This window comes from Drosophila navojoa, chromosome 4 (genome assembly GCF_054131105.1).
Source record: "Drosophila navojoa isolate 15081-1374.11 chromosome 4, UAZ_NAV_1.0, whole genome shotgun sequence".
Lineage (NCBI taxonomy): Eukaryota > Metazoa > Arthropoda > Insecta > Diptera > Drosophilidae > Drosophila > Drosophila navojoa.
Window position 1 is genome coordinate 17739957 of NC_142892.1, and position 27928 is coordinate 17767884.

At 33.1% G+C, this 27928-nt stretch overlaps 1 protein-coding gene across 2 annotated transcripts in view; it reads left to right on the forward strand.

The window, feature by feature from the left end:
* Eip75B (Ecdysone-induced protein 75B) overlaps nt 1-27928 on the forward strand; it is a 119068-nt gene that overhangs the window by 13633 nt on the left and 77507 nt on the right. The window contains exon 1 of one of the 2 annotated variants that reach the window (XM_018101436.3): nt 12595-12726. The exons of the other annotated variant lie outside the window; for it this stretch is intronic. Within the exon in view, the coding sequence (XP_017956925.1) occupies nt 12642-12726 (85 nt within the window). The 5' untranslated portion in view covers nt 12595-12641. Of the gene's footprint in view, nt 1-12594; nt 12727-27928 lie in introns of those variants that run through there. 2 annotated transcript variants of the gene reach the window in all.

The window sequence follows — 27928 nt, forward strand, 5'->3', positions numbered from 1 at the left end:
ACTTCCGCGCAATGGGCACACTTGGCTGGCTGCCCACTGTGCTGCCGGCTGACGTCGTTGCAGCGGCCCCCCGTCCCCCCGTTCCCAGCGCCCCGTCAATGTCTGCCCCCAGAAAATTTACGTTCGCATTGGCCGCATTGACCTCACCCGCATTACTTTTGCACAGTTGGGCGACATTGAAAATGTATTTTTATACAAATACATACATACATATGTACATACATACATACGTGTGTATGGGGCAGGAGGCGCGATGATCGCTCGACTCGATTCGCATATTTATTGCTTGACCACGAGACCGCCTCGACTGCTTCCGCATTATAAGTTTTGTATACGGAGAGATTGATGAGCAGGTGCTCAGGAGGTGTGGGTGAATGAGTGCCAAGGGTAGCTGTTAATAGAGCAACAGATGATTATCTCCAAGTATAATTAGAAATATGACAAGGGTATTTGATATGTGTGGCATAGATTAGGCTAATCTTTATATAGGGCATCTTTAGATTGTTCATTTTCTACTACGAATTCTTTCACTTATTTCCGTTTGACTTTTATTATTGTTACTGAACATCGAAATACAATAATATTTGGCTGTTCTTTGTGGCCAATGCCAAAATTTTTGTTTAATCTATTTTTAAATTATTGGAAAAGAGATTAAGTATAACCAAAATTGGAGATCATATATTGGGGTTGACCAATACAAAATATAAAAGCGTATCATTTGTAGTAAACTATTAATAGAAAATTTATTTAAGATTTTAAAAAAATATCAAATTTTGCCTTTATAAAAAAAAAAAATAATAATAATAAAAGAAATAAATAAATATATTTGTATATGTATATTATAAAAAAAAATGTTCTTAAGCATTTCTATTTAAAAAAAAATACAACATTTATTTCTATGAAATTATTATTATAAAAATATAAAATAAAATAAAATAAATAATGTATGTATTTTAATATCATTTTATATTTATATTTTAATTTTATAACAATAAAGAAGTGAAATAAACTATTTTCTTATTTATTTTTTAATATTATATACATATTCTTTTTTTATTTTTAAATATAAAAATTAAATTAATAATGTATGTATGTAAATTAATAATGTATGTATTTCAATATTATTTTATATTTATATTTTAATTTTAAAACAGTAAATGTAGTATATTATTTTAAACAGATATGACAAAGAAGTGAAATAAACTATCTTATTTATTTTTTAATATTATATAAATATTCATTTTTTATTTTTAAATATAAAAATTAAATTAAATTCATTAATCATTTAACGGATTTATGTAGTTTAAGATGTTAAATTAGAATATATAAAAAACAAAATATTTAAGAACAAGTTTAATATATTAAATATTAAAATTTAAGAAATTTAATAAAACTTAATAAGATTGTTCCAAATATGTTATGTAGCTATATATATATTTTATTAAATGACAATCTCTATGAAATTGTTTATTGGACTTCATCCAATCCGAATTGTAGATTTAATTTAACAATTTATTCATATTTAATACACTTAACTAAGCCTACGACCTAATAGTAGATCCATTAACGTAAGCAATAGGCTTCTAAGACATTTCCGCTCAGTACATAATTCCTCAAGTAATGTTAATCGATGCTATTTATAGATCCACTCTATTTTAAGTTTTTAGCCGAAAGATAAACATGGAAATCTAAATTTGTTCATAATATATTGTGTTCATCAACATTTAGTGGTCTTTAGTCGCACTATTAGTTATATATCTACTATATTTCTATATATGCTATAAGATTAAAATTGCCAATGTCAAGGCCTTCTAAACAATCTTGCAATGAAATTATAATACTTTTCGACCAGGGTATAATAAAGGCAGTTTATGGAAGGCATTGGGCATGGGTCTTGTGTAAGCCAAATGGAAATAGCACCTATATGCACACACACAAACGCACCTATATAAACATATGTATATATGTATGTATATTAGTCTGTTCTCAGTACAAAAATGTGTGTCACTCACTGCTTGGCAAACAACTACATGTAGAGCAAACGACCGATAGAAAGAGATGCAAGTAGAGAGGCTTTCTCGCACACACACACACACTCTCTCTCTCTCTCGCTCTCACTCTTTCATTTATTCGCTTGCGCGTTCGAGCAAGCGAAAAGTAAAATGAAAATAAATTGTGATGGTCAAGGTCGTTGGCGTGCGCTTTGCGTAATAAAAAAAAAATACAACACTACGACGACAACAACAACAACAACAACTGTAAAATGTACAAACAAAATAGATAAATAGACTTAAGAAGATGAAGGCAAAGGCTAAGGCAAATGGCATAGTCATAGCAAGAGAACAGAACAGACTTAACTATTTGAAAATACTTTCTCGTCTCAGCTGGATGGTTAGACTCCTATTTAGTATTTAGCGCTCTCTCTCGCTCTCTTTCTCTCTCTCTCTCTCTCTATTTATATATAGCTGTAAATAAGAAATTAAACGGCAGTTAAGAAAATTTACTGCTAGATTCGAAGATTGTTGTTAGCTTTGTATGGAGGCAACTTCTTTTATATGTCAGGCTTTTGCCTTTGGGTGAGATAGATTTTTGTATTAACTGGAACTTTTTCATTTCTTTTGAGACAGTTCATAAAAAAATATTTTATGTTTATTCGCAAATATTTATAGTTATGTATGTACATTTTTTTTATTCGTAAACAAAATGATAAAATATGTAAAAACTTTACATTTAGCTCAACAAAATTAAAATAAGTAAGCTAAGATATAAAGCTGAATTCTGTAGGAGCTCCTTAAATTTGCAATACTTTTTATTTGTTGAGAATATTCCAAATACATTTGGGTTTGATAATGCTTATCAATAGAATCAAATGAATATTGAAGAAGAATGAATATTGAAGAAGTTTTTTTTAAGTTTTGTTAAAAAGACTATTTTATTATTATTATAATTTGGTTTTTTTTTTTTTTGCTTTATTTTTATTTTTGATTATTTTATTGACTTAATTCTTGTTTAATATTTCAATTTATTGTGAATAGTTTTACTAAAAAAAGTTACTTTAATTTTAACCTTTCGGCTTAAATAAAAATAATTAAAATAATTCTAATAAATAAAAAATAAATAAATTCGACTTAAATAAAAATAATTAAAATAATTCTAATAATATCTGGTAGATTTTTAAAATTTATGTTCGGAATCTTTTGTATCCCTTAACTTTGAGAACCTTTTGATGTCATCAAATTATGATTATTATTATATATTTTTAACTATAACCTTAAAAAAAATCAATGGAAAATTTAAGAAAGTATATTTTCCCTAAATTTATAAACAGTCAACTTCTCATATCTAACTGCTGGTACTTTGAGATACTCCTTGATTTATCGTGAGATACTTTTAGCTACTTTACCATGCAACATGTTTCTGCGTAGATTTCTTTCCATTTTATCCCATGCTCCAGCTGCAGTTAACTAATCACATTTTCAATCAAATTAGAGTAGAAACCTATCCAGCTCTAATTAAGTTGCAATTAGTTGGCCTAAGAGGCAGCACATGTGCTTGCAACATGCGGCCAGGGACAGTGGCAGTTGCTCGTTTTTCACAGCCGCCCCAAAGCTCTGTATTAACGACATTTTTCGTCCAACTAAGCTGAAAACTTGTGCTAAATGTCGCTCAAACCTAATTACGTTGCAATTAGGTTCAATTGGTGGCAACTGTGTCTGCGTGGCAGCAATTAGTTAGCAGCTTGCAGCGTGCCACACGAGAGCGCGAAGGGCGACCTTACAGCACAGGACACGCGTGCAACGGCTTCACGAAGGTTACCAACGATCAAGGGCAGCTCAATGCCACAGTCGAGAGTCGGATCCTTGTGGGGCACCATTCGGTATGTTGCATGCTGTTGTGGCTGGGTGGCTTGGGTGGTTACTGTGATTGTCAAGGCCTCTCAGCAAAGCTTTTGTTTTTTTACTGCTTTTTTTTTTGCGTTGTTCCAACAGCTGTTTGGCTGCTCTCAGCTGACTTTTGGCTGCAACTGTTGCGCTATTGCAACAACTTGTGGCGTGTCTAATATTTGTTCACTCTCTCTCTCTCTCTCTCTCTCTCTCTCTCTGATTCTCTCTTTAAGCTGCCTAGAGTTGCCTACAGTTCAGAATGCAGCAAAGCTCATCAGTTGCAGTTGCATCGCAAAGCTTTGGCCTGTTCTCTAACGACTTAAGCTTTGCCTTGATAGTTTGTGATGCAACCCAGTTAGGTGCGCCGAAGAAAGCTTTCGCACCTCCACAAAGCTTTTCGACTGCAGCTTTATTCTAGCGAATTTCAAATGCATTTTTTACTTAAATGGCTGCAATTACCGCAGTTGGCTGCAGTTGGGGCTGAGCTTTTTGAAAGCTTTTATTTGAGTGACGTTGGCTGGGAAATTAAGTATGGATTTCTATAACAATATTTTAAAATGTAAAGTCGGTTGAAAAATAATAGACATTTCATTTTAGTGAACTATATTTCGAATTATAATTAATAAATATTTATTGTTATTATTTTTGCCATTTATTATTTTTCCTATTTATCTATTTTTGTATTTTTATAAATTTTATATTATTTTTATTACATAAATTTATTATTATTAATTCGATTTTTTCACCTAATTAAAACTATTATTATTATTATTTTTCGCTTTACCAATTTTTTCACTTAATTTAAACTATTTTTTTATTTCATTAATTTATTATTACTATTGTTATTTCTTTTTTTCTTAATTAATATTTTTTTATTTGATTAATTTATTATTATTATTGTATTTCTTTTAACAAATTCTTCACTTAATTTCAATTATTATGAATTTTTTATTTTATTAATTTATTATTATTATTTTTTAAAAACAATTTTTGAACTTAATTTAAACTAAAAAATATTATTTATTTTATTAATTTATTATTATTATTGTTATTTTATTTTTTTTTACCAATTTTTCCACTTAATTTATACCATTATTATTTTGTATTTTATTATATTAATATTATTATTAATACTTATTTTTTAAACAATTTAAAAAAAGTTATTATTTTATTTTATTTTATTTTTTTTAATTTTTACCAATTTTTTCACTTAACTTAAACTATTTATTACTATTTTTCCACTTCTTTTGGCATTGTTTTTATTCACTTTCACGCTTTTACATAGACATTGGACATTTTACGTAGACATTATTGGAATTTTACGAGTTTAACCCAACCATAATTTAATTCTGCGGTTAGCTGGAATGCGAAATATTAGCAAAGTTTTTCACTAATGTTTCTTTAGTGTTATTATTGTTTTTTTTTAGATATTTTATGCTGTCATATTTCACTTGTATTACCTTTAGTAAATGTTGACCAAGAGATAGTCTAAGCAGCTTAGACAAAGCCGAAATTAAATTGCCAGGGTTTGGGAATTTAGGGGTTGTTAATGGAGTGAGTCCTATAATACCCATACGCCCACACAGTCAGCACACAGAAATATGTATAGAACTGTATATACATATATACATATATACATTTCGCTCTCACACGTATTAGCACTTTGTCAAGTCTTTTTTTCTGTCGACTTTAGCTCTCCTCTTTCAGTTTGCCAGCCACTGCATGCCCTGTAATGGAAGAGCATCAAGAAGGGGTAGTCTAAGTGAGAATTGAAGCCGCTTTTGTTTTTCCTTTTGTTTCTCTCTCTCTCTCTCTCTCTCTCTCTGCATCTGCGGTGGCTTAGCCTTACAGGGTATCTCTGATGCCATCAGCAGCGTTTTCTAACCTTGTGGCGTGTGTCGAATTTCGCTCGTTGGCATTTCGTTATTGGCTTATATACATTTTGATTGCTTGGCCTTGACTTTCAGTAACCTCTCGGTTAATTCTAGTGTTATTAATGAAAAGCGCTCAGAATTCGCGGAATTCGTGCTCTCAGCGCTCTCAGCGCTCGGCCGGCGAGCTACGACGCGTCTCTTTCTTTGGCTTTTATCAAGTAATTGAATTTGTCAGTTATATTGATAAAAACAGAGAAAAGAAATGAAATGGAAAGGAAAAAGAATGATGGCAGAGGCAAAGGCAAAAGCATTCTCAGCATACTTCGGCTATTTACGGTCTCCTTCAGCAATCAGCGCCAACTTTTAAGATGCTTAATTATGATAAATGAATGTAACTGAACCGTACGGAAGCCTACCTCAAAAGTACATAAACAAACACACACACACACACACGCACAGCTGTGTGTTTGTCACTTTGCATATTTCGTTGGAAACTTGCCACGCATAAAAGTTTGACAAAAATCCGCCACCGAGCTGTTACATTTCTCTGCGACGCAGAACTCAAATTCATGGTCAATGTGTCAAACACCCCCCAAACACAGCCCCAACAGGGGCCCCAACCACCCAGGCAGCCTCCCAGCCCAGGCTCGAGCTCAATGCACGCACTGTTGTGCTAGGCCTAAACGACAGCCTACCTTGCTCTCCTCGCTCTCGCTCTCACTCTCACTCTCCCTCACTCCCGCTCTTTGCATTTTCCTGCCTGTTTTTCCGAGCTAAAAATAACGTTACATACAGACATACCAGGTCTCCTGTTTCTGCCTACCCAAATTTGTCTTGCGTTGACTCTGTCGCCCCTAATATTCTCACTTGTTTGCCCTCTCTGTCGCTCCCGCTCTGGCTCTCACTTCCCCTTCCTTTGTAGCTCGGCCCCTTTCGGCCCATCGATTTGTTGGCATTTTGTTGGCGTTGTTTATTCTTTTTCTCTTTTTGTATATTTTTATTACAGCCAAAGCCCATTTTTTATTATGGGTTTGAACTTGGCCTAGAGAAGCAATTAATAGAGAGACATTAAGCTGAAACACAACACCTTTTCTTCTTCGTTTTTTGTGGCCAACTATTCACACTTGTTGGTTTTTGTGTTGAGCTAGAAATTCACTGAAGTATATGTATATTGATACATATATGTATATGAATATGTAATGGAAACAAATACATGTACATACATTTACAGCTATGTATACATTTATATTTATATATAATTATATGTATAATATATATAAATATATGTATAATTATATATAAATATACATATATGTATAGCTGTGTTTATTAAAAAAGAATCCGAATATTTTGCAAACAATTTGAAGACTAAAACATTTTTTTTTATGAATTTTTTCGTATTTTTTGTAGAAAAAATATAAAAAATTTTAGTTTTTATATATATAAAATATAAAAATTTTTAATTTTTGTATTTTTGTAAGCAATTTTTTATTTGTTATTGAATTTTAGTCACGTATAAGCAAAGAAGGTGGATATCCCATCTCTATAATAATAATATATAATTTATACCTTTGTATGCTTTATTATATTAATTATCAATTTTTTTTTATATTAATTATTCTTATTTATTTATTATTATTATTATTTTTTTATTATTTTTATCAATTATTGTAATTATTAATATAATTATTATGTAATTATTAATATATAATATTAATATTTATTTTATAAATAAGTTTAATACAAAAATAAATATAAAAGAATCATAATTAGTTTTATTAAAATTAAGTTTAATCAAAGCTTTTAGAAATAGGTATTATTATGTTAACTGTTTTCTGCAGTTTATGTATAGCTAACACATTATTCCTTTTATGCCTAAATATACATACATATATATGTATATACGTACATACATACATTATTAAAATAACACATACACGTGCACACATTATTGGTATTTATAAATGTTTTGTTTATGCCTCTCGCATCGTCAATAATGCGTCGTATTAGCAAACAAAACACATACAACCAAAAACACATTCAATTCATAGCGAAATTCATAATAAATACGGCAATAAATAAGTGGAAGCGTGAAAGAGAGTGAGAGTGTTAAAGAGAGTGAAAGAGTGGGAGAGGAAGGGAGCGCGAGAGGTCAGGCAGGCATACGGTATGTATGGGTTATAGAGGACTTCCTTCAAAGCTTTTCCGCATAATTTTGTTATTTCCTCTACCCAGCACACACACGCACATAATAAAGAGCCAACTGTCGCACAATGTGCACGCGCCTCAATAGCAGCAACAACAATAAAGAAAAACTGCTGATTAAATATACACCTAATGCCACCACGGCTGTTTCTCTATATACAACACTTACATACATATGTATGTATATACACGCATATATATGCATGAGCCTAACAGCAGCCGAAAACTCTGCCGAGCCGAACGGAAACGAAGGCGCGCACTCGGGCGGCGGCAAATAAATAGGTGAACGACCGTCGATAATGTGCGACCTTCAAAATAATCTGGGCCAAGTGGAATATCATCATCATTGTTGTTGTTGTTGTTGTCGCTCTCTCTCTCGCTTTCTGCGTGTGCGTGTGTGAGTGTGTGTGCGTAGCACTTTTTTGTTATGTTTGCCTGCCTGCCTGCCTGCCTGCTCTCTGTTCATCCTATGAGGCGCTCGCTCTGGCACCAAACTCTCCTCACACAGTGCCTCTCGCTCGCTCGCAAGCGCCTGGAGCGAAGCTTTTGCGTTTCCTTTTGGCTGTGCGACTGGCATACATTTGATATAGCTTCATTTTGTTGTTTTTATTTTTATTAAGCGAAGATTGTTATAGGAGATGCCACATATTTGCTATACATTATTGATTTCGAAGAGTTGAGCTGAGTTTTATTACTATTTGTTTATTTAGCAAATTTTATTTGAAGTTGAAAAAAGAATTATGTATATTCATTTAACATATTTTTGACAACAGCTTAATTTTAGTTAAATAACAATATAATAAAAAAGGCTAAATTAAATTATTATTTATTTATTTATCAAATATGATTTTAATTAAGAATAAAATATATGTATGTATATATAATGTTTATAAATTCTGTAAATTTGTGTAGTTGATTTATCTTGAATGTATGATATGGTTTTGCATTAAGTTAATAAATAAATCAAAATGACATCAAATTAATAAATAGATCAAAATGTCATCAAATTTTATTTGTTTATTCTTTACATTCAATTATATTTTCCAAAAATTAAATAAGCATATGCATTTATAAATATATGTATGTGTATAAAATTTTTTATAATTTAAAAATTAAATACGCATTTACACTTAAATATACTAATTATGTATATAGCTCTTACAAAAATGTATGCTATATTATTTATACAATTTATATAATTTTAATAAACTTAAAACATAAAAAAAATATATATAATATTTTATAATATTATATATATAATATACATATATTTGTATATATAAAAAGCCCAATCAAATTTAATAAACAATTAGTAATCAACTAGAAAGTACCATAAAGGTCACTGGAATTACGCACTAATTGTATATCAAGATCTATCAATTTCATAGTCCGCAATCACAGCTAAAGCTTAAAGCTCTCTATATCTCTATCTCTCTCTCTCTGTGCAGCTTTTAGGCTGCCTTTTCGTAGCTTTTTCGAATGCCATTTAGATTGGCCTTAGACAGAGTCATTGCACTTCATTCAGGACAATGACAGCGGCAGCTCGCGATTGCACAGGCAGTTGGGCACGCCCACACACACCCACAAATACTTGCACACCCACACAATCTGAACAATATAACTATATTATGGAGAGCAAGCGCCAAAGTACTTGACGGGAATTTGAATTTTATTGCCGTATTTAATTAAAGATCCACACTTTATTTTATTTTTTTTTTTTTTTTATGTGCTCCTAATGCTGTCAGCCATTAATGGACGCCTTCTATGCCATTTGCATGGCTGACAGCGCAGCTGTTGTTGTTGTATAGGCCACAAGCCTGACAAACTCTTGTGGCTGGTGTCCTTGCCCGATTTTCCGAGTTCAACAGACAGCAGAAGGTCACAAAATGTGGCGCTTGGCTTGACGACGTCAAAGGCAAAGCATGTTGTGACCTGTACAAATAAATAGATACGAAATGTGAAATTAGGTAGCTTAGAGAGCAGATTGATGGAGATATGAAATAAGTAATATAAAATAAGATGGCAATTCTAATAAATGTCAATCAGTTAAATTTAATATTGGACTTATTTTTAATTTGGGTTTCTTTCTCTTTTTTAAATATTGAACTTTTTTTGCCTATTCTATGAACAGTTTAGTTAGAATTCTTCTGTATGAATTCGTTGAATATAAATTAGTGCTTACTGAAATAATAGGAGTTTTCCTTATCTTCCCTCCCTTGCATTCAGCTCTAAAAAAAAAACAAATATCATAGTATCAGAATATTATAAGGACTCAAGAGAATTAGGCCTAAACGATTATAATATAAATATTATAAATACTATATAATTCCGAAAAAATATTTATAATAGTTTACATGTTTTTTTCAAATACAGTATAAGATCTATATATACATATGTATCTATATCTATAATATTTAGAACTTTAACTATACTATTTGCATCTTCGCTTACAATAATACTTCAATCAAGTTAGATCTACTGAGCTTAGAACCTAGAGTTAGGTCTGTTCAGCTATTTAAGTCTGGACAGGTCAGCCCAAAGTCTCTCTCAACCACTAGACTCATAAGCCAGCCAACATTCCATTCCATAAGTGACCTTTCAATCGCACAGGGTATTCAGCACATTCTCTTGACTATTTGCTCCAGTGCTCGAAATGTGTTCTAGAGTGCTCTGCGCATTGAGTGGAGCAGAGTTTGGGGCTTGACGCCAATGCAGCTGCCGTTTAACACGCTTAATGGACCAGCAAAGCGAACAATCGAACAACATAAACAACGACGACCCACTCCAACCCACAAGCAAAGCACAACACAATCACAATCACAATCATAAGCCAACGACAGCGAACAAAGCGCCAGCCCATGGTATAAATGCAACTCGACTGACCCTGAACTCGGACGACGACACAGAAACTGAGAGGGAAAAAAAAACAAACTTGCCACCGTTGCAGGCGCTGGCAATTTGTATAAAGAGCGAGCTGCAGAGCGAGGCAGCAAGTGGGGCAGGCAGTGGGTGGGTGGCACTTGGGTCTGGTTATGTCTGTGTAAGAGTTGCAGGAGCATATAAAAAGTTCAAATACGTTCGCTGACATTTTTGCTGCAGCTCTCAATGTCGCGCTGTTAGTCGCGTTAGTTGAAAACTGAGGATTGGGCCGCTTGAATATGTAGCTCAAGGATTATTTTGTGATCACACACACACACACATACACATTTTCAAAATCTAACATGGATACAAACACAGACATTGGCTTCAATAACTTTCTCACGTCCGAATATAAGCTGGCTCTGCTATGTGTGGTTCGTTGCTCGTCACGCGGCCTTGAATGCTTCTGCTGTCATTGACATTTTTACAGTTCATTTAACTTTCGGCAGGATAATATGTTGCCTGTCGCATCGAAACAAATTCTTTGAATAGTGGTTAAACATGGAATACTGACATATATACATAAAACCAAAAACTTAATATATCGATCAAATTAATTAATTAACTCTTCTAATTTAAAATTACATTGTCAATACTGATATGCATAAATATGTCTTTTAAATTTACGCGCCTAGATACAGCTAAAGCTCATTAACAGCTCTCAAGTGAAGCTTTTATAGCACACGCTCTCAAACATTTCCATTTGAGTATAACATTGCGAGTAAACGGAATTGTTTGTCTTAACAGTGCTAAAGCATCTGCCAACATGCCCAATTGAGTATAACAGCTCCAGCGATCAAACATGCCTTAGCCAGCTGTTCTGCTATGCAGCAGCCGTTGCAACGGCAGATAACAGCAGAAGATTCAATTACAAGCGTAAAATTCCATTTATTCCGTTAAAAATAAAACTATATAAATTGCATGTATCTTCTCAAATAATTTCTATTTATATTTTACAATAAATTGTCCAGAAACAAATTATTCCCCTCATATTGCTTTATCAAAACAAAGTATCAATACAGTCTCGCTGTTAATAACATAACAGCAACTGTAAAAGCTTTTGGGTGCCGCCAGCTGTGTGTTGGGCTGTTAGTGTTGGGTAAAAGATTCATTGACAGTGTGTTTGTGTTGTTGTTCCGGTGCTTGGCGCTCAAAAACCTTTTCGGCAATATTTTTGCGAAAAATCTTATGAATGTTGTATGCAATAACAATAGCTTAAATCAATCCAAGTGTCATAAATAAATCATAAACAAATTTGTGAGAGAGAATTAAAGTCCTAAATGTATAATTTATTTTCCAGTTAGAAGTGCTTAAAATAATCATGTGTAAACTAATTGTTGCATTTACTAGATGAAAATGCATAAAGACTTGTCCAAAAATAAAACCCGTAAAAAATTGTCATTTCCAAGCGAATGTGCCAGTGCAATTGTTGCTAATTTGTGATATTTCTAAAGAAAATTAAAACATATTTTAATAGATTAAATCATTTGCCAATCTGACGGGTATCTAGAGACTAAACATAGTTAGCTAGCGTATACAATTTTACAAATAATCTGAAAACAAGAAACTGAAAAGGTGCCATAAGAAATTGCTAAACAAATCAAGTGATAATAGGACTTTGCTTAATAGTTGTAATTAATTAAGAAAACATTTAAAGTTTAAAGCACACAAATACACAAATTATAATTAAGACTACTCGCCGCTCAAAGAATATCAAATTCAACACAAATCAACTATAAACTTTTACCTAAAACCAAAAATGACTGTGGGAAGTCGCGAAGATCTGTTCGCTCAGGCCAAACATATCGATGATACGGAACGTTTAATTGGTCGAGTCTTGGCTGGTGAGTGAGTTGGCTAGAATTAACAAATTAGATCAACTAATTATGCATATATATGTATATTCTATATATTTGCTTTGCTCAATTTGCTCAATTTGCTTGCTCAAAAATGGGAAATACTTTCGCTTTCTATGGCGTATTTTGTGCGCTGCCTCTGCGGTCATTGAACTCATTAACCTAAATTTTCATCGTGCAAATCAACAGCATTGAAACGCGTCATATAGCGATAGCAGGCAAAAATGGTTTCGCTCTTTAAATACCCTTTAAATGTGCGCGAAAGGGTTGTTTAGCTGTAGGCTAAGATCTTTGAAATGAGATAACTATCACTCCCTCTCTCATCTCTTCCTTTTGTTCTATGAATTTAAACTAAATCCTTTTAAACATATCAGCCTCTTTCTCTACTTTCTACTTCCCTTTCCTCTCCTCTCATTCACTCTTAGCTCTCAACGTGTGCCACGCTGACGTATACTTAATATTAATTAAGCAAATGTTAATCATACGCCGCATATGCCAATTATAATATACATATACATATATTTATATAAGCTAAGCAAATATCTGAAAAGAACGGCAAATGAGCAGGAGAATGCGTAACAAACAAGTGAGGGTGAACACGGAGGGGCGAGGGGCGCGAGTGACAAGTCGGCAAATCTAAACGACGAAACAGCCGAGGCGCACAACATGCCGAAGCTAATGCACGAAAGTAAAAGCAACAAGAGCAACAACAACAACAACAACAACGACGACGAGAACTACAACGATATGAGCTTTGTTATTGTAAAATCTAGGCCATGGACTTGTGCGGTCGTTGAACTTGGCAAACGCCGTTGACTGCCGTCTCTCTATAGAAATATAGATAGAAATAGAAATGGGTGCTGGGCCAAGGAGAGGGGACGAGGGGGGTTGCATGGGAGCAGTGATAGGGGCATGCGTAAAGCCGGTCGACGTAATAATTTCGCTTTCAATTTGATGGTCAACAATTCAATTCAAGCTGCGAGCTGCCCAATTAACAGGCCCTCTCTTGGTTGGCCATCACAAAAAATATTGCTCATACGCCCCCTCGCTCTGTGTCTGTGGCAGCAGCGGCAGTTCTGGCCACGCTCCATGCTCGGTTCAGCATATTTCATGCATCTGTGGCACAGACACAAAAACAAAAAAAAAAACACGTGGCACAAATGCGCTCAGCATCAAGTATTTAGGGCATTTGGTGTCATTCTTGTGGCATTCATATAGATTTTATTTACGATTTTTCCAAGTCGTTTTTCATGATATTTTTATTCGTTTTTTTTCTGTCGAAATTGTGGTCGTTGTGTGCCTTATTTTTATTTTTTTAGCGCTGTGATAAAGTACTTCACGACTGTGTGTGCGAATTTCTATACATACATATATTAGATAATGGCTAGGGCATGCAAACATACAGAGCGTGGCATTTGATAAACTTTAATTGCACTACAACTGTTATTCGAAGAAGAAGCAGAGGGAAATGTTTTTTAAAAAACAGAAATACCTAAAAATTGACTGAAAGGGTGCTTTGAGCTATATGAGTTGAGAAACACAAATTCGAATTCAAATTCGAAATAATTTATTTTTTCTTTTAATTTTTCGCACATTCTACATTGTATCCAATTTTTATATTTTTTTGTTTATATTTTTGTTTATATTTTTTATTCTGTTATTTGTGCAAAAGTGTATATTTAATTATTATAGTATTTTAGATATTATTGTAAACTCTATATTATTATATTTAAATAATTTATTATTATTATTATTATTATTAATATATTTTCTTTTAAATATATAAAAAAAATATTTTAAAAAAATTGTACTACTCAAAATATATTAATATATATTATATATTAATATATATTTTATTTTTATATATATATTTTATATATATATATATATATTATATATTCATATTTATTTCTGTCGTTTATTTCTATATTATTTTAATTAAATATTAGGTTTATATTATTTATTGCCGTAAATGTATATCTTTAAAATTAAATAAATCGGATAGTAAATGTTAAATATTTAGCACATTATATATACTATAATAAAACATGTTTTTACATCTTTTGTATTTTTAATATTAAATCCTTTTTTAGTTAAAATCGGAATTCATCTTATGAAAATTTTCGTTAAACTAATTCCTATATGAACCAAACAAAAGTTGTACTCAAGCGAATTACGTTTCTAACAATATTTCAGAAGAAGTTATTTATTCTTGAGAATATTTTAGAAGAAACTATTTACTTTGAGCCTAGATAAGATAACCGAGCAAAATAGCTGCAAAAGCTTAGATCATTTGATGTCCACTTGAAAATGTGGCCAAATGGTTTCTGTCTAATCAGCTAATATGAGCGGTTCAGAGTCAAGTCACCTCATGTTTTCCCAATGCTTTTCCTTTACTCAGAAACTTTTGCACATTTGTTTTCACCTTCGACGCAACAAAACAGTTGAGCTCTCTATACTCACACTCCCACTGCCAATCCTACTCTCTCTCTCTCTCACTCTCTTTCTCTCTCTCTCTCTCTCTTATCATTCGCTATGGCGACTATCTAAAGCTCTCTCGTTTTGGGGTTCTATGCGCCGTGGCTTTGGCCTTGGAATTCGCTTGTGCCTTTGCCTCGTTCATTGACCCGAAGGCTGGTTCTGTGTTATTTTGCGCTGATATCTGTGTCCAAGTATGCGTGTGCCTCTCTCTGTGTGTGTGCGTGTGATTGTGTGTATTTCTATTATCACCATAGTCGATGTACGTCGCGATATGAAATCCCCCATGCTATAACAGGCAGGCAGGCAAGTAGGCAAACAGTCCGGCCGTCCGTCCGCCCGTCTCATGACCTAATAAGATTTGCCTGCTGTGCGACTGTCTAAGGCGGAAGGGGGGCAGGGCTCGCGCTATCAATTGTGGCAGCCGCAATAGATTTCCATACATATGTACGTGTACCTAGAGTACCTATGTATGTGTGTGCGTGTGTGTGTGTCTATGCACAAACAACTAATTGCTTTTATTTGTCGTTAATAAATCGACAACAAATTAATGCAGACGTATTACACATACGCAGCGTGCGCCATAAAGTGGGCAATCGAAGCGCATATTAGGCATACGCAACGCTGGGCAGAGAATGTGGGAAGGGGAAGAAAATGAGCTAAATATGAGAGTCAAATAAACGAGCTAAACTTTTCGGGTTGGATTAGGTCTTTAAACGGCCTCTAAATATGAGTGGGAGATAATAGGTTGCTTAGCTGAGCAACTGTGGGTTAAGTTGTTTAAGGGAGCCATTAATATTAATTATTATTGGGTTGAGAGCTTTAAAAGAGACATCAATATTAATTTTAAAAAAAAAGAAAACATAGACTAAAAACTGGAAATTAGAAAAAGTAAAATGTGTATGAATAAATAGAAAGTTTAATTTATATACAAAAATATGTATATACATTCTACAACTTTCAGCTAAAAAATATTCCTTTATATAAAGACAGCATAGAATATAGATGATTCATAAAAATCTCTTTAGATCGAAGCATATTTATCAGATTTCATATTAACTATTATTTAAAAATTATTAAAAATATTTATTGTATGCCAATGCATATTAATTACTTATATTATTTTTAAAAAAATTTAATATTAATATTATACAATAATACATGATTTATTTTTACATTAAATATGTATATAATTCAGTAAAGTATTTCCTATAAGCAAAATCATCAAAAGTCATCATCATTTATAAATCCATTGCCTACCAAATATATTTCCCATACAAAAACAAACTTATTGTTAAACAATTTCCCAATTTTTCCAATAAAAATCCCACATAATTATATAAATAAATGCATAACAATTATCAACTTAGACTAACTCTTCATTCACTTCTATTTCCTTTCAGGTGAGTTATTCAAATCTGTTTGCTACACACGCATATATACACACACAGACACGTTAGCGTCCAGCACTGTGCTAACCATTCGAACGTAAGTAAAGACAATTTGAATTGAAATGCATTTTGAGATGAGAGTCGAATGTCATTAGAGGTTTTTCACCTGTGCTCGGCTGGCAACCTTGTCAAGCAGCAAAAACTAAGTCAAATAACTCATAAGAATAAATGTCGACTGATTAATGCACTCGTCTATTTGTGTGCATGTCCATGTTGCAGCGTTGCAGCGGCCTACACATAATTTTTTGCGACAAAAACTAAACCGAGAGTTGAATGCTCGCGCAGCATTGTAAAGCAATAGCCTCGATCTAAATTTACACACAGATACGCAGCCACACACACACACACACATGCACACACTAGTGGCAGCTGCGTCTGTGTGCTTGTGTCTGTGTTGAACTTGCACTTAATTTGTATTCTCGACTGTGACACACGCACACACACACACACACTTTAGTTGCAGCCATTGAGAGCCAGCACTCGGCATTTGAGTTAAGCTTTTTGAAAGCTCTTTTTCTCGTTTTTGCCTTGCACGTTTTTTATGCTCGCCAACGGCGAACGGAAATGCTTGCGAGCAGCCACAGCAGCTGCTATTCAGCCAAAAGACTATCTGAATGATTAATAGTTAAGAAAGGCAACATAGATCATGCGTTTACATGGCATACTCTGGTTCAATTTGCTGTGAGCTTTAGCTTGTCTTATACATATGTAGAATTTCTCGATCGAGTAGAAAAATATGTTAGCTCTCAAATGACAAAAGCGTGAATTCTTATAGAAAATTCTTCAATTACTACAGAATTTGCAATTTTTTTTCAATAATAAATAAATATTTTAACAGATTGTTTAATAATTAAAAAAAACAAATTATTTATAATATGAAATATAAAATATATAAATTATTGAACCAAAAAAAAAAAAAAAAAAAAAATAATAATAATAATAATAATAACAATAATAAATATTACAAAAATAGAACGCAATTATAAATTTATAATATATTATTAGATTTTAAATTTTTACAAAATAATTTAAATAAAATAAATAAATAAATAATAAAAAAAATTACAATTAGAACATATATACATATTTATTTTTAATATCATATATGTATAATATTAATTTAATGTTATTGTCAATATTTTAAATATTTTATTTTTTATGTTTTATTTCTCTTTTTAGTCTCCTAAATTTTTATAAAATATTTTAATATATAAAAACACCTTTAAGAAAGGCTTAACCGGTTAAAAATTTTTGTATTTAATTATTTATACATTATTTATATTGCTCTCAGCTAAATCTAGAAAAATAATATGGATTATAAGATTTTACTTAGTTAATATTTGCAGTAGCTCAAAACAAACACTTAAGAAATAATACAGCTATTCATAGCTAAACCTTAAACAACTCTTGATTATTATGCTCACGGGTTGATACAAGCAATTACACTTTGCCAATATACATATACTATATATTTGTATATGCATATGTATACATACCTATATGTATAATCGCTGTTCAGGCCAATATCGCATAAGTGAATCAAAAGTTTTTAGAGGTTACTGCAAAGCGGGTCAATTCAGTTCATTCGCCCGCCTGCGCTGAGCGCCATATTGTAAACTGCACGTGACCTCGTTGCATGCAACATACAGGCCTGTTTCTAGTTGCTGTTGCTGTTGCTGTCGCCGCTGTCAAATGTATTTGCCTTCTCTCTGTGCATGTGCTTGTATGTGTGTGTGTGAGTGCGCTTTATGCACATTTTGTAGCCAGAGAGCAAATTGAAGTCGACAAACGTTCATGAACTCAATTCGGGTTTTCCTTCAAACGTATGCAATGACGTCAAAGTGCAACTGTAAATTTTTGCTCTCGCAAAGCTTGCCAACTATTATGGTTTAGCATAAGGCATTCAAAAAGCTGCCAACACAATTATCCACAGTTCCTTATTTTCAATAAAAAATAGAGCAAAAATGCATAAGAAGGCAATTAACTAGAATTTAATTATTTATTAATTTTTTACTTATTGTATTTTTGTTTCTATTCTATTATTATTTTACAAATAAATTTCAGTCAAATTCTAATCATTTAAATGTAGTAAAAATTCATTGCATACTTTTAAGCTGCATAGAAATGTTGTGTGCAAAGGGCGCCAAGTTAATGTAAGCTAAAGCGCCATCTATGGTGAGCAGATGCAAATATGCTGCTGCTGCCTACAGATTTTCAGCTACGCTTCCATTGAAAGAAAAAATAATTAGTTTTGTAGAGTGTTGTTAGTAATTTCACAAATTATCAATCCTACTAGTAAAATTTATTATACATATTTATATTTAGACATACTTGCATATTTGTGGAAGTACATGTCATCCATTCTGCTGTGCGCTTGGCAGTTAACAGCGCCCTCTTGCGGCAGTAAGCAGCAAACAGTATGCCAGTTGCGAAATTTGTTATTAGCTTCACATTTCGGCCGCTTGAAGCGCCACATTATATGCATGCTATGTTAAGCAAGACAATATTGTAACAATTTTTTAAATGCGAATTGAATTTAAATATTTATAATAACATGTGCGTGTATGTGAAGTACAAAGTATGATATATATTCATATTTTTTTAACAGCTGAATTACATATTAAAAGAATTAAATAAAATATATTTAAATGTATTATATCTCTTATATATGTATGTATCTTGAAATTATGTACATACATATATTAAATAATGTAAAATATACATACATATGTGCATATATATAAAATATTTTTGCGTATAATATTTAATATATTAAATAAAATATATAACATATAATATTTTGTGATTTCCTATAGAGAATTTTCATTACCTAAGGTCGAGTTAACACTAATTCTATTGAAAACCTTTTTTGTCTATTCAAATATGCTACACGAGCTGAGTCAACAATAAGGCTAATGCGCAGTACTCACAGAATCCGGCCCTTTCGCCCCGCCCACATCGTGCATGCCGCCCTCAACAAGCTCAACTGCTGCTGGCATCTGCAAGTCAAAATTGTGCCCTAAGTTTCTGATCGAAATAATTAAAGCGAACAAGTTTATGCGCATTACAAATTTAGTTAGCCCTTCTTCTTCAATCCACTCTCTCCAGTTCGCCCTGCATTCGCTCTCTCAGAGACTTCCTCCCTCCGTCTCTCGCTCTTTCTCTCTCTCTCTCTCTCCCTTGTTGTCTCTTCCTGCGCTCTGTTCTTTGACTTTGGTAGCTTTTCTCCTCTGACTGCTTTCAAGGTTGTTCGGACATTGACATTTTCATTATTTTTTTGGGCAAAAAAAAAGGCGAAAAAAAAAACAGTTTGCTTTTTGTTGGGTTCTTTTTTTTTGTGCGTATGTGTGCGTTTCTCCATCTTTACTCTTTGATTTTGTATGGTTTTGTGTTTTGTTTTGTTTTGCTTTTTTTCTCTCTCTGTCGTTTGCTGTTTCTGTTTCCTTTATAATGCCCGCATAAAATTTAACTAAAAGATGTTAAGCGACAGGGCGCTGAAGAGTTGTTTTATTGCCTCGACTCAGCTCGATTCGGTTTGAATCGAATCGAATGGACTCGCCTCGGCTGGCCTTTCATTTCTCTTTCTTTGGCCGCACGACACCCAAAAATGGCGGCAAACGTGCCGCGTGCCACGTAATCAACACACCCCCCTCCCCCACTAGCTCCTCATCAACCTCACCCATCCACCCACCACAGCAATCAAACTAGACGCAAAATTAGAAATCAAAATGTGGCTCACGTATCCGCGCCCTTGGCTTTGAAAGAGCTTCAGCTTAAGCTTTGGCTTTGTTTTACTGTATTCTTCCCTGCCGAAGTTCAAGTTCATTTAAAAGTATTTTAAATTCCAACTCTGCTCTGCATATCATTTGAAATGGGGCCTGTTTGCCGCCTTGAGGCGCTTGTAATCGAGACGTGCGTATGCCCGGCACGGCAAATACATATGTATACAGACACACACATACACATGTATGTATGTATATACAGATATGCCTAGTTATGAGACGTTGTTGAGCCTAGTATATTCCGCCTGGCAACTGAGCCGTGACTTGGCCAAAAGTTACTTGAACTCTAGTCTAATAACTGCGAGCAATTGCTTTCTGACTTGCCAAATATTAGTGAATAGCGCAAAAAGACCTAGACCAAAAGAGGGCGAAAGAGATGAAGCTACGACTGCAAAATACCCTGTGAAAATATCTCAATACTAAATACCTAGATAGAATTACAGGAATTTAAGGACTCCATAATAAATATTTCATATGAAAGTCAAGTTATGATAACCTTTGAAATTATTAAAATAAATAAATTAACAAAAAAAGCAACAGAATATTCATGTAAAGAGCTGTGAAATACATTAGAAAACAGGAAATTAATTTGTATTTTATTAATTATATAAAAATATATATACATATTTATATATTAAAATTAGAAGTGAGAGAACTAAGAAAATCTATCTAAACAAAGTGTGAGAGAGAGAGAGAGAGATGAAAGAGTTTATGTATTTAAGTAAGCCTCAATATTAATTGTTTCTAATAAATTTAAGCCCTTATATGAAGCAGCAGATGATGCTGAATATCCTGTAAGAAAGTCTTGATAGGGTTAATAAATAATATTTCATTTATAATATATTTTAAAATATTTAATGCATAATATCATATATACTCCTCCCCATTTAAACTCCTCTTTCAAACTACCCAACATATTCATTCATCACAGGTCATTTAAGCACATCAACAAAATAAAACCCGAGCTCCAAAGTTCTCAGTAACGTTGTTAATAGGCTTTTTTTAAGCATTAGAACTTCAGATCTGCAATTTCAACTGAACTCAAGTCAAGCTGTTCATATGACATCACCTGGCATTAGCATTAGAATTAGCTCGGCCTACAACAATTTAATTGTTAATAACATTAATCATGTGCCCCTTTGAGAGCCAACAATTGCCTTCACTGCCATTAGCATAATAGCAACTATTAAACAATCAGTACTTAACGAACCCATGAGCCTCTATTTATAATCATGAGTTATAAGTTCTCTATATGAATAGTAGATATACATATAACAGATATCCTGAAATAATATTGTAAAATATATTAATTTATTCTATATCTATCTATATATAATTGTATATATGTATGTATTTTAGTAATTTGCCTATTTTTGGCTATAAAATATCTCTTTGTAAGATTTCCGTATTCCTTCTTCTAACTAAATAAATAATTTTAATAAAATAAATAATTTTATAATACTATATAAGTTTGATATCTACATATGTCCTACTATATTTCCTTAAATAAAATCAATATAATATTTCAAGCCTCAGTCAAAGTACAATCAACCTGATCATATCGTATACCTCAAGACAGAACTTGAATTCGAAATTAAAAAGAATATTGCCTCTACCTTTTAGCCCATTCCATTGCCGAAACCCTTCCTCATTATCTCACGCCCTTTCCAGCTTGTTTCCCCTTGCCGCTCAAGAAACGAATCACATGTTAAATACAGAAAGAGACCCAAATCTTGGTGCCCATTAACCCATTTTTATTGACCAAAATGAGCAGAGACGCGAAGAGCTGGTCAAAAGCAGGCCATGGCCACAAGAGCAACAGCACATGATGTTACATAAGCGTCTAGTCGAAGCAGAAAGAAAGCCAGCACAAAAGAAAGCAATGCACAAAAGAAAGTAGCCAAGTGAGTGCGAGAAAGAGAGAGATGGATGGAGAGAAAGACAGTGAGTGAGCGATGGCGAGTGCGAGGCACTCAAACAGAACTGACTTTTGATTTCAGAATCAACAAGAGAGAAGAAGAAATTAAATAAACTGAAAATTCAGTTCTTATTGTAAGGTGGAAAATATTTATAGGGGAATATAGAAGAAATTAAACGGAGAATTCAGTGGCAAATATGGGAAATATATACTACATATAAAAAGATATACACATAAAAAGAGTTTCCCATTTCCAGATTTTCTATATTTATATGAAATTGCTCATTTAAATATATTTTCGATTTTATAGATTAAAATATCTATACTTAAATATGTCTTAGACTTCATAGATATATTTATAATATATTAATATATCTATACTTAAATATGTCTTAGACTTTATGGATTTATATATATAAAGAATTTCTTATTTCGTCATGTTTCCGATTTTCTAGATAAATATATCTATATGAAAATTCCCATTCAAATTATAATATAATGTGTATAAATAATCTGTTTTGGCTTTATAGATTAATATATTTATAAATATATTCCCATTTCGACATGTTTCAGATTGTATAGATTAACTTTTGTTTCCTATTATATATTAAAGAGTTTTTTTTTTATAGTGCGTAATCTGAGAATCTTTGACCATATGTACTTTGGCACTATCTAATGAAATATATAAATTGTGAGCAACGCAGTTAATTAATATGGCCGACCTTCATTGCGTGCTTTGAACCATGTTTTTTTTTTTTTATTTTGGCCATTGTTTTGATGGCTCACCAAAAACAGAAAAAAATACAGATTGTATGCTGAACAAGTTCTACAACAGTTTCGCTTAGAATGGTTAACAAAAATTTTGGTTTTTATTATTATTAGTTTTATTTTTGATTAATGAAAGTCAAATAATGAACCGGTTTTCCCTTAAGCATAAGATCATCAAATATAAACAGGAAAACCGGGCAGCAGACAGCAGCTCAGCTCTCAAATGCCACAAAGGAAAACTCCCCCAATAAGACGCACACACGCACACACACACATACGCACATACACACACATTTGGTTTATTATTTCACACCCGCAACAGCAAACATATCCAACAAATTCTAACCTAAACTCATTTAAATGTATTTCTGTTCAAGTTTATTTTGTTTTGCTATTATTGTCTCTGTTATGTTTTTTTTTTTTTTTTTTTGTTACTTTTGCGTTTCGGTTTGGCCCCCCGACCGAGCGACCGAGAGACCAAGCGACTCATAGACTCATAAAAGCAGCTCAGCTCATTTTGAATTCGTTCTAGTTTCATTAAAATGTAGCCGCAGCGCGAGAGCGAGTGAGAGAGCTAGAGAGCGGGAGAGCCAAAGCGAGAGCGAAAGGCAGAGCCAGAATATGGGAGAGTGTGTGTGAAGGAGAGCGCGAGCAGTTCTTGTAGCTCGCTGATGTGCCTTAAGCTGTGTGTGTGTGTTCGTGTATTTCTGTATGTGTGTGTGCGTGTGTGTTTGTATTGCCCGGCTGTTTTGGTTCGCTGCGTGTGCGTCGACGCCGTCGTCTGTCGTCGTTTCCATTGTGCGTGTGCGTAGCAAGTTTACTGACCTTGAACTTCGAAATAATTGTTGTTGTTGTTGTTGTTGTTGTTATTGTTGCTGTTATTGTTGTCGCTGTTGTTGTTGTGTGTACCCGAAAATGCGAGCAGCGCACATAAATTTTGAAATAGACGAAACAGCCAAACAGACGAAATTGTGTATATAGAATAAACATTTGTACATGGTTTATTTTTATACCCTGTACAAAGTAAAGTTATGCAAATGTATGTAGCTGCCAGAGGAAGACCATAAATATGTGTATACATATATTTGAGCTGTAAATTATCCTTCAAAGAGACTGTAGATGATATCGAAAACTAGTTGAACTATAGTTTAAAGATATATAGAAAATATACGGTACTGGTGTTTATTTGAGTTTAAACTCTGCTCTTCATAGTATCTAATTCTTCATATTAGTAGTGATATTTCTCTGTGTTTACAGGGCAACTGTTAGTCACGTTTACATCATCCATATAAAATTGTATTTTCAGCTAGCTTATTATCCATATAAAATTGTATATTAAACAGTTTCTATCATAATAAACTTTTATTATACATTTAATTTCCAAAATGTCTGAACTTTGCCTTATAGAATATGATTTTATATTAGTATTATTGTTGCATATAGGTCAGCATGTAAAATAGTTTATACTATAATAATTTTATGCTAAAAATATTTGCTACAGGGTATCTATTTACCGATAACTTCTGCAAAAGGGATATCTATTTACCGATAACTTCTGCAAAATATATTCATCCCTTGGTACATACATATTAAAAAATATAATATACTATATTTATTTATATATATTTAAGATTTTTTAAACTTTGTATAATAATAAAATATCATAGCTGCCTGTACTTATATTATGCATACATAAATATGATGTTATAAATACATTCATATGTTTGTAATATTACATTATTTTGTATATTCAAGTATATAACATGAGTTTCTTAATATTATATATATAGTATATATTATATTATATATATTATATATATATCACTATATTAAAAATTAAAGTATATTAAAAGAGTTTCATAATATACTTTGCACTCAAGTACAGGGTATCCATTCGTCACTTTATCATCATAATTTCTGTCATTACCAAATACCAATTGTACGCACATATTTATCTAAATTTGTTTTGGATTCAGTTTGGTTCGGCTCAACCGCAAACAGCGCTCATTATGAGGTGATCTAAGTGAAGAGTTGAAGTATCTCTGATGGATTTACTCATAGAGCCTATGTAGCTCCCGCTGCGCCGTCCGTCGCCTGTCGCCTGTCAGCGGAGTTCAACGTAGTTTGCTATGCGAAACGGCAACCTTCGAGTAGATAAAGATATTTGACTATTATAGAGTGTCATACTTGGGTTAAAACTTGTTTGACGTTCAGTTCACGTGCGCCTCAATGATAAGATAAACCGAAGCGTAGTTGAGTCGAATTCACCTGGTGCTACCTGGCTATGAACTCTGCGAAGGGCTTTTTGCGCGTTTGACAAACATGAAGCGAGGTCGCCAACGACAATTTATTGAGATTATTATTATATACTTATATATTATATATAAGCATGTATGTGTGTGTGCATATATGGCTATGTGATCGATCTATGTAAGCCAATAAAAAAGTAATAATGTGAGGCACACCTTTGCCTTACCTGACTTCCTCTGAGTGTGTCCCTTGGCTCACTCCGTAGAACAGGTACCACAATAGAAGAGCAGGGCTATAAACGCAACTTGACGGCTGACAGTTCATTCATCAAGCGACCCTTTCTCCAGGCCAACCGACACACATGAGAATCTAACCATAACCTAACACACAATCCAATCGGAATCCAAATGGAACGGTATACGCTCTAGGCCCCGAAGGCACACAAAACGGTGTACCTGTTCAGCAAGAACAACAAGAAGAAGAAGACTAAAGAATGTATCTTCCATAAAATATTGAGCGAGCAGTCCAAATGGGTTTTCTCTTACATAATGAGCATTGGCTTATATCATAATGATCTAAGTTATGTATACATATATATGATTATGATATCACATATATATTTATGATATCAGCAACTGAATGTTTACATAGTACCTAATGCTACCTATTTGTAAGACGCATTAGATGTAATAAAATTAAATTTAAGCATTGCTAATTTATTTCTGTTTATTTCTTTAGCATAACAATTTTTCCAGTTACAAACACTTCCGTATAGCAGGGTTGAGTAATCATCCCATGCATACCAAGGTATATGTTATGTTCTCAACCATAAATACTATGGAAAACTTACAGGGTTACGTTAATGAAAATTTACTGCTTAATGTTTCGTTACACGTTCGGAATCAGTTCGTAGTTCTCAGTTCTCAGTTCTCAATTTATTGAGTTACCATTTTATTGCTTTGTATTGATTCTATATGACACAGAGGAACTATATGGGATAGTAAAAAACGTTCTATTGGTTTCCTTATATAGTAAATATTTATTTATTAAGCCAAACTTGGATGAGTTTTACTATATATTGATTTATTTGATATTATCTTATATGTTATATTAGCTGAAATATTTATAGATTTGGTCAAAACTAAATTAATTACTTGAGTTTAACTCGATAACCATGGGAACTCTTTAATAATCGGACCGGAACAAGCTGAAAATTGTGTCTAGAATAATTCAAACTTTCATATTCATACCATACCATCATATCATTTATAACAATATATTCGTATATGTATTTTTTGACTATTATGAACTTGATCAGTTATTCGGAAGTTCATTAACAATGTATATCATTTACGCACTCATGAGCGGTACGTATTATTCAATTATTGTTCAGTCGTTCATGCAAGCTAGCCAAATAGCTGAATAGAACATATTGTACGTGAACAGCTCAATAGTTCTATAAATCAAATCGAACAATTGAACTAACCATGACCGACTGAACTGTATTATAGCTCACTGAATCACTAATCAAGTTCAAGAGTTCATTGAAGGGAACCAGTCAGAAGAACTTGTCGTGGAAGCATATGAGAAGTGTTGAACGTACATTTATCATATGTATTTATAAGAGTCTGAGTCAAGCACTCCTCCCTAAACTACCCCAACTATTCGCAATCTATATTATTTATTTTAATCATCTATATTATTAAGTATAATAGCATTCTAATATATTTCAAGTTTAGCACTTGAAATAAACAACTACTGAGGAACAGTTTTTTTTCTTTTTTGGTTTTTGGCTCTGTTGTTTTTTTGCCAAAGTGCCAAAGAGCTCGTGCTGACAGAGAGTCGGACAGACCGACTGAGGGCAGCCAAACGACAAAGTGTCATTCACATTGCGCCATGAAAAACAACCGTTTAAAAAGTGCCAAAAAGAAAATGGCGATCGCCGTCGAATGTGAAACAACAAAATGAGAAAAATAAATGAAAAGAAAAGAAAAAGTCTTGCCAAAAAAACGAAAAAAAATAGCAAACCGAAAGCCCAGTCAAAAGGGAATCCATGATGAAATAGCAAAATACAAATACAAAGAACAGAGTAAATGGAATCAACAACATGAGCAGAATAATGAGGAGGACAGCCAGCAGGCAGTTGGTGCGGAGGGGGGTAGGTGGGGAAGGTCGGTTCAGCTCCATTCGCAGAGTCGACGCCACGAATCTAGGTTATTACGCCGAAAATAATTAAATATACAATGCCCGAAGGTGGGACAATGCAAGAACTGGCAAATATACTTAGCCATAAGTGTGGCCGCCTCTTGTTGCCACGCCTCTTTGCCGTTCTCTCTGCTCTCTTCTATGGCCAAAATGTGGCAAAGAGTTGCGCATACGACTCACGCGTGTCTCAAGTTCATTGCCAAAAGCACACACACACACACACACGCACACACACATGGAAACACACACAATATGTTTATAAGCCATTAACAGCAGAGAGCTGAGTTTGTTAAGTCAGTGTTCGACAAGGAAATACCCTAGGATTTGCTAATTGTTAA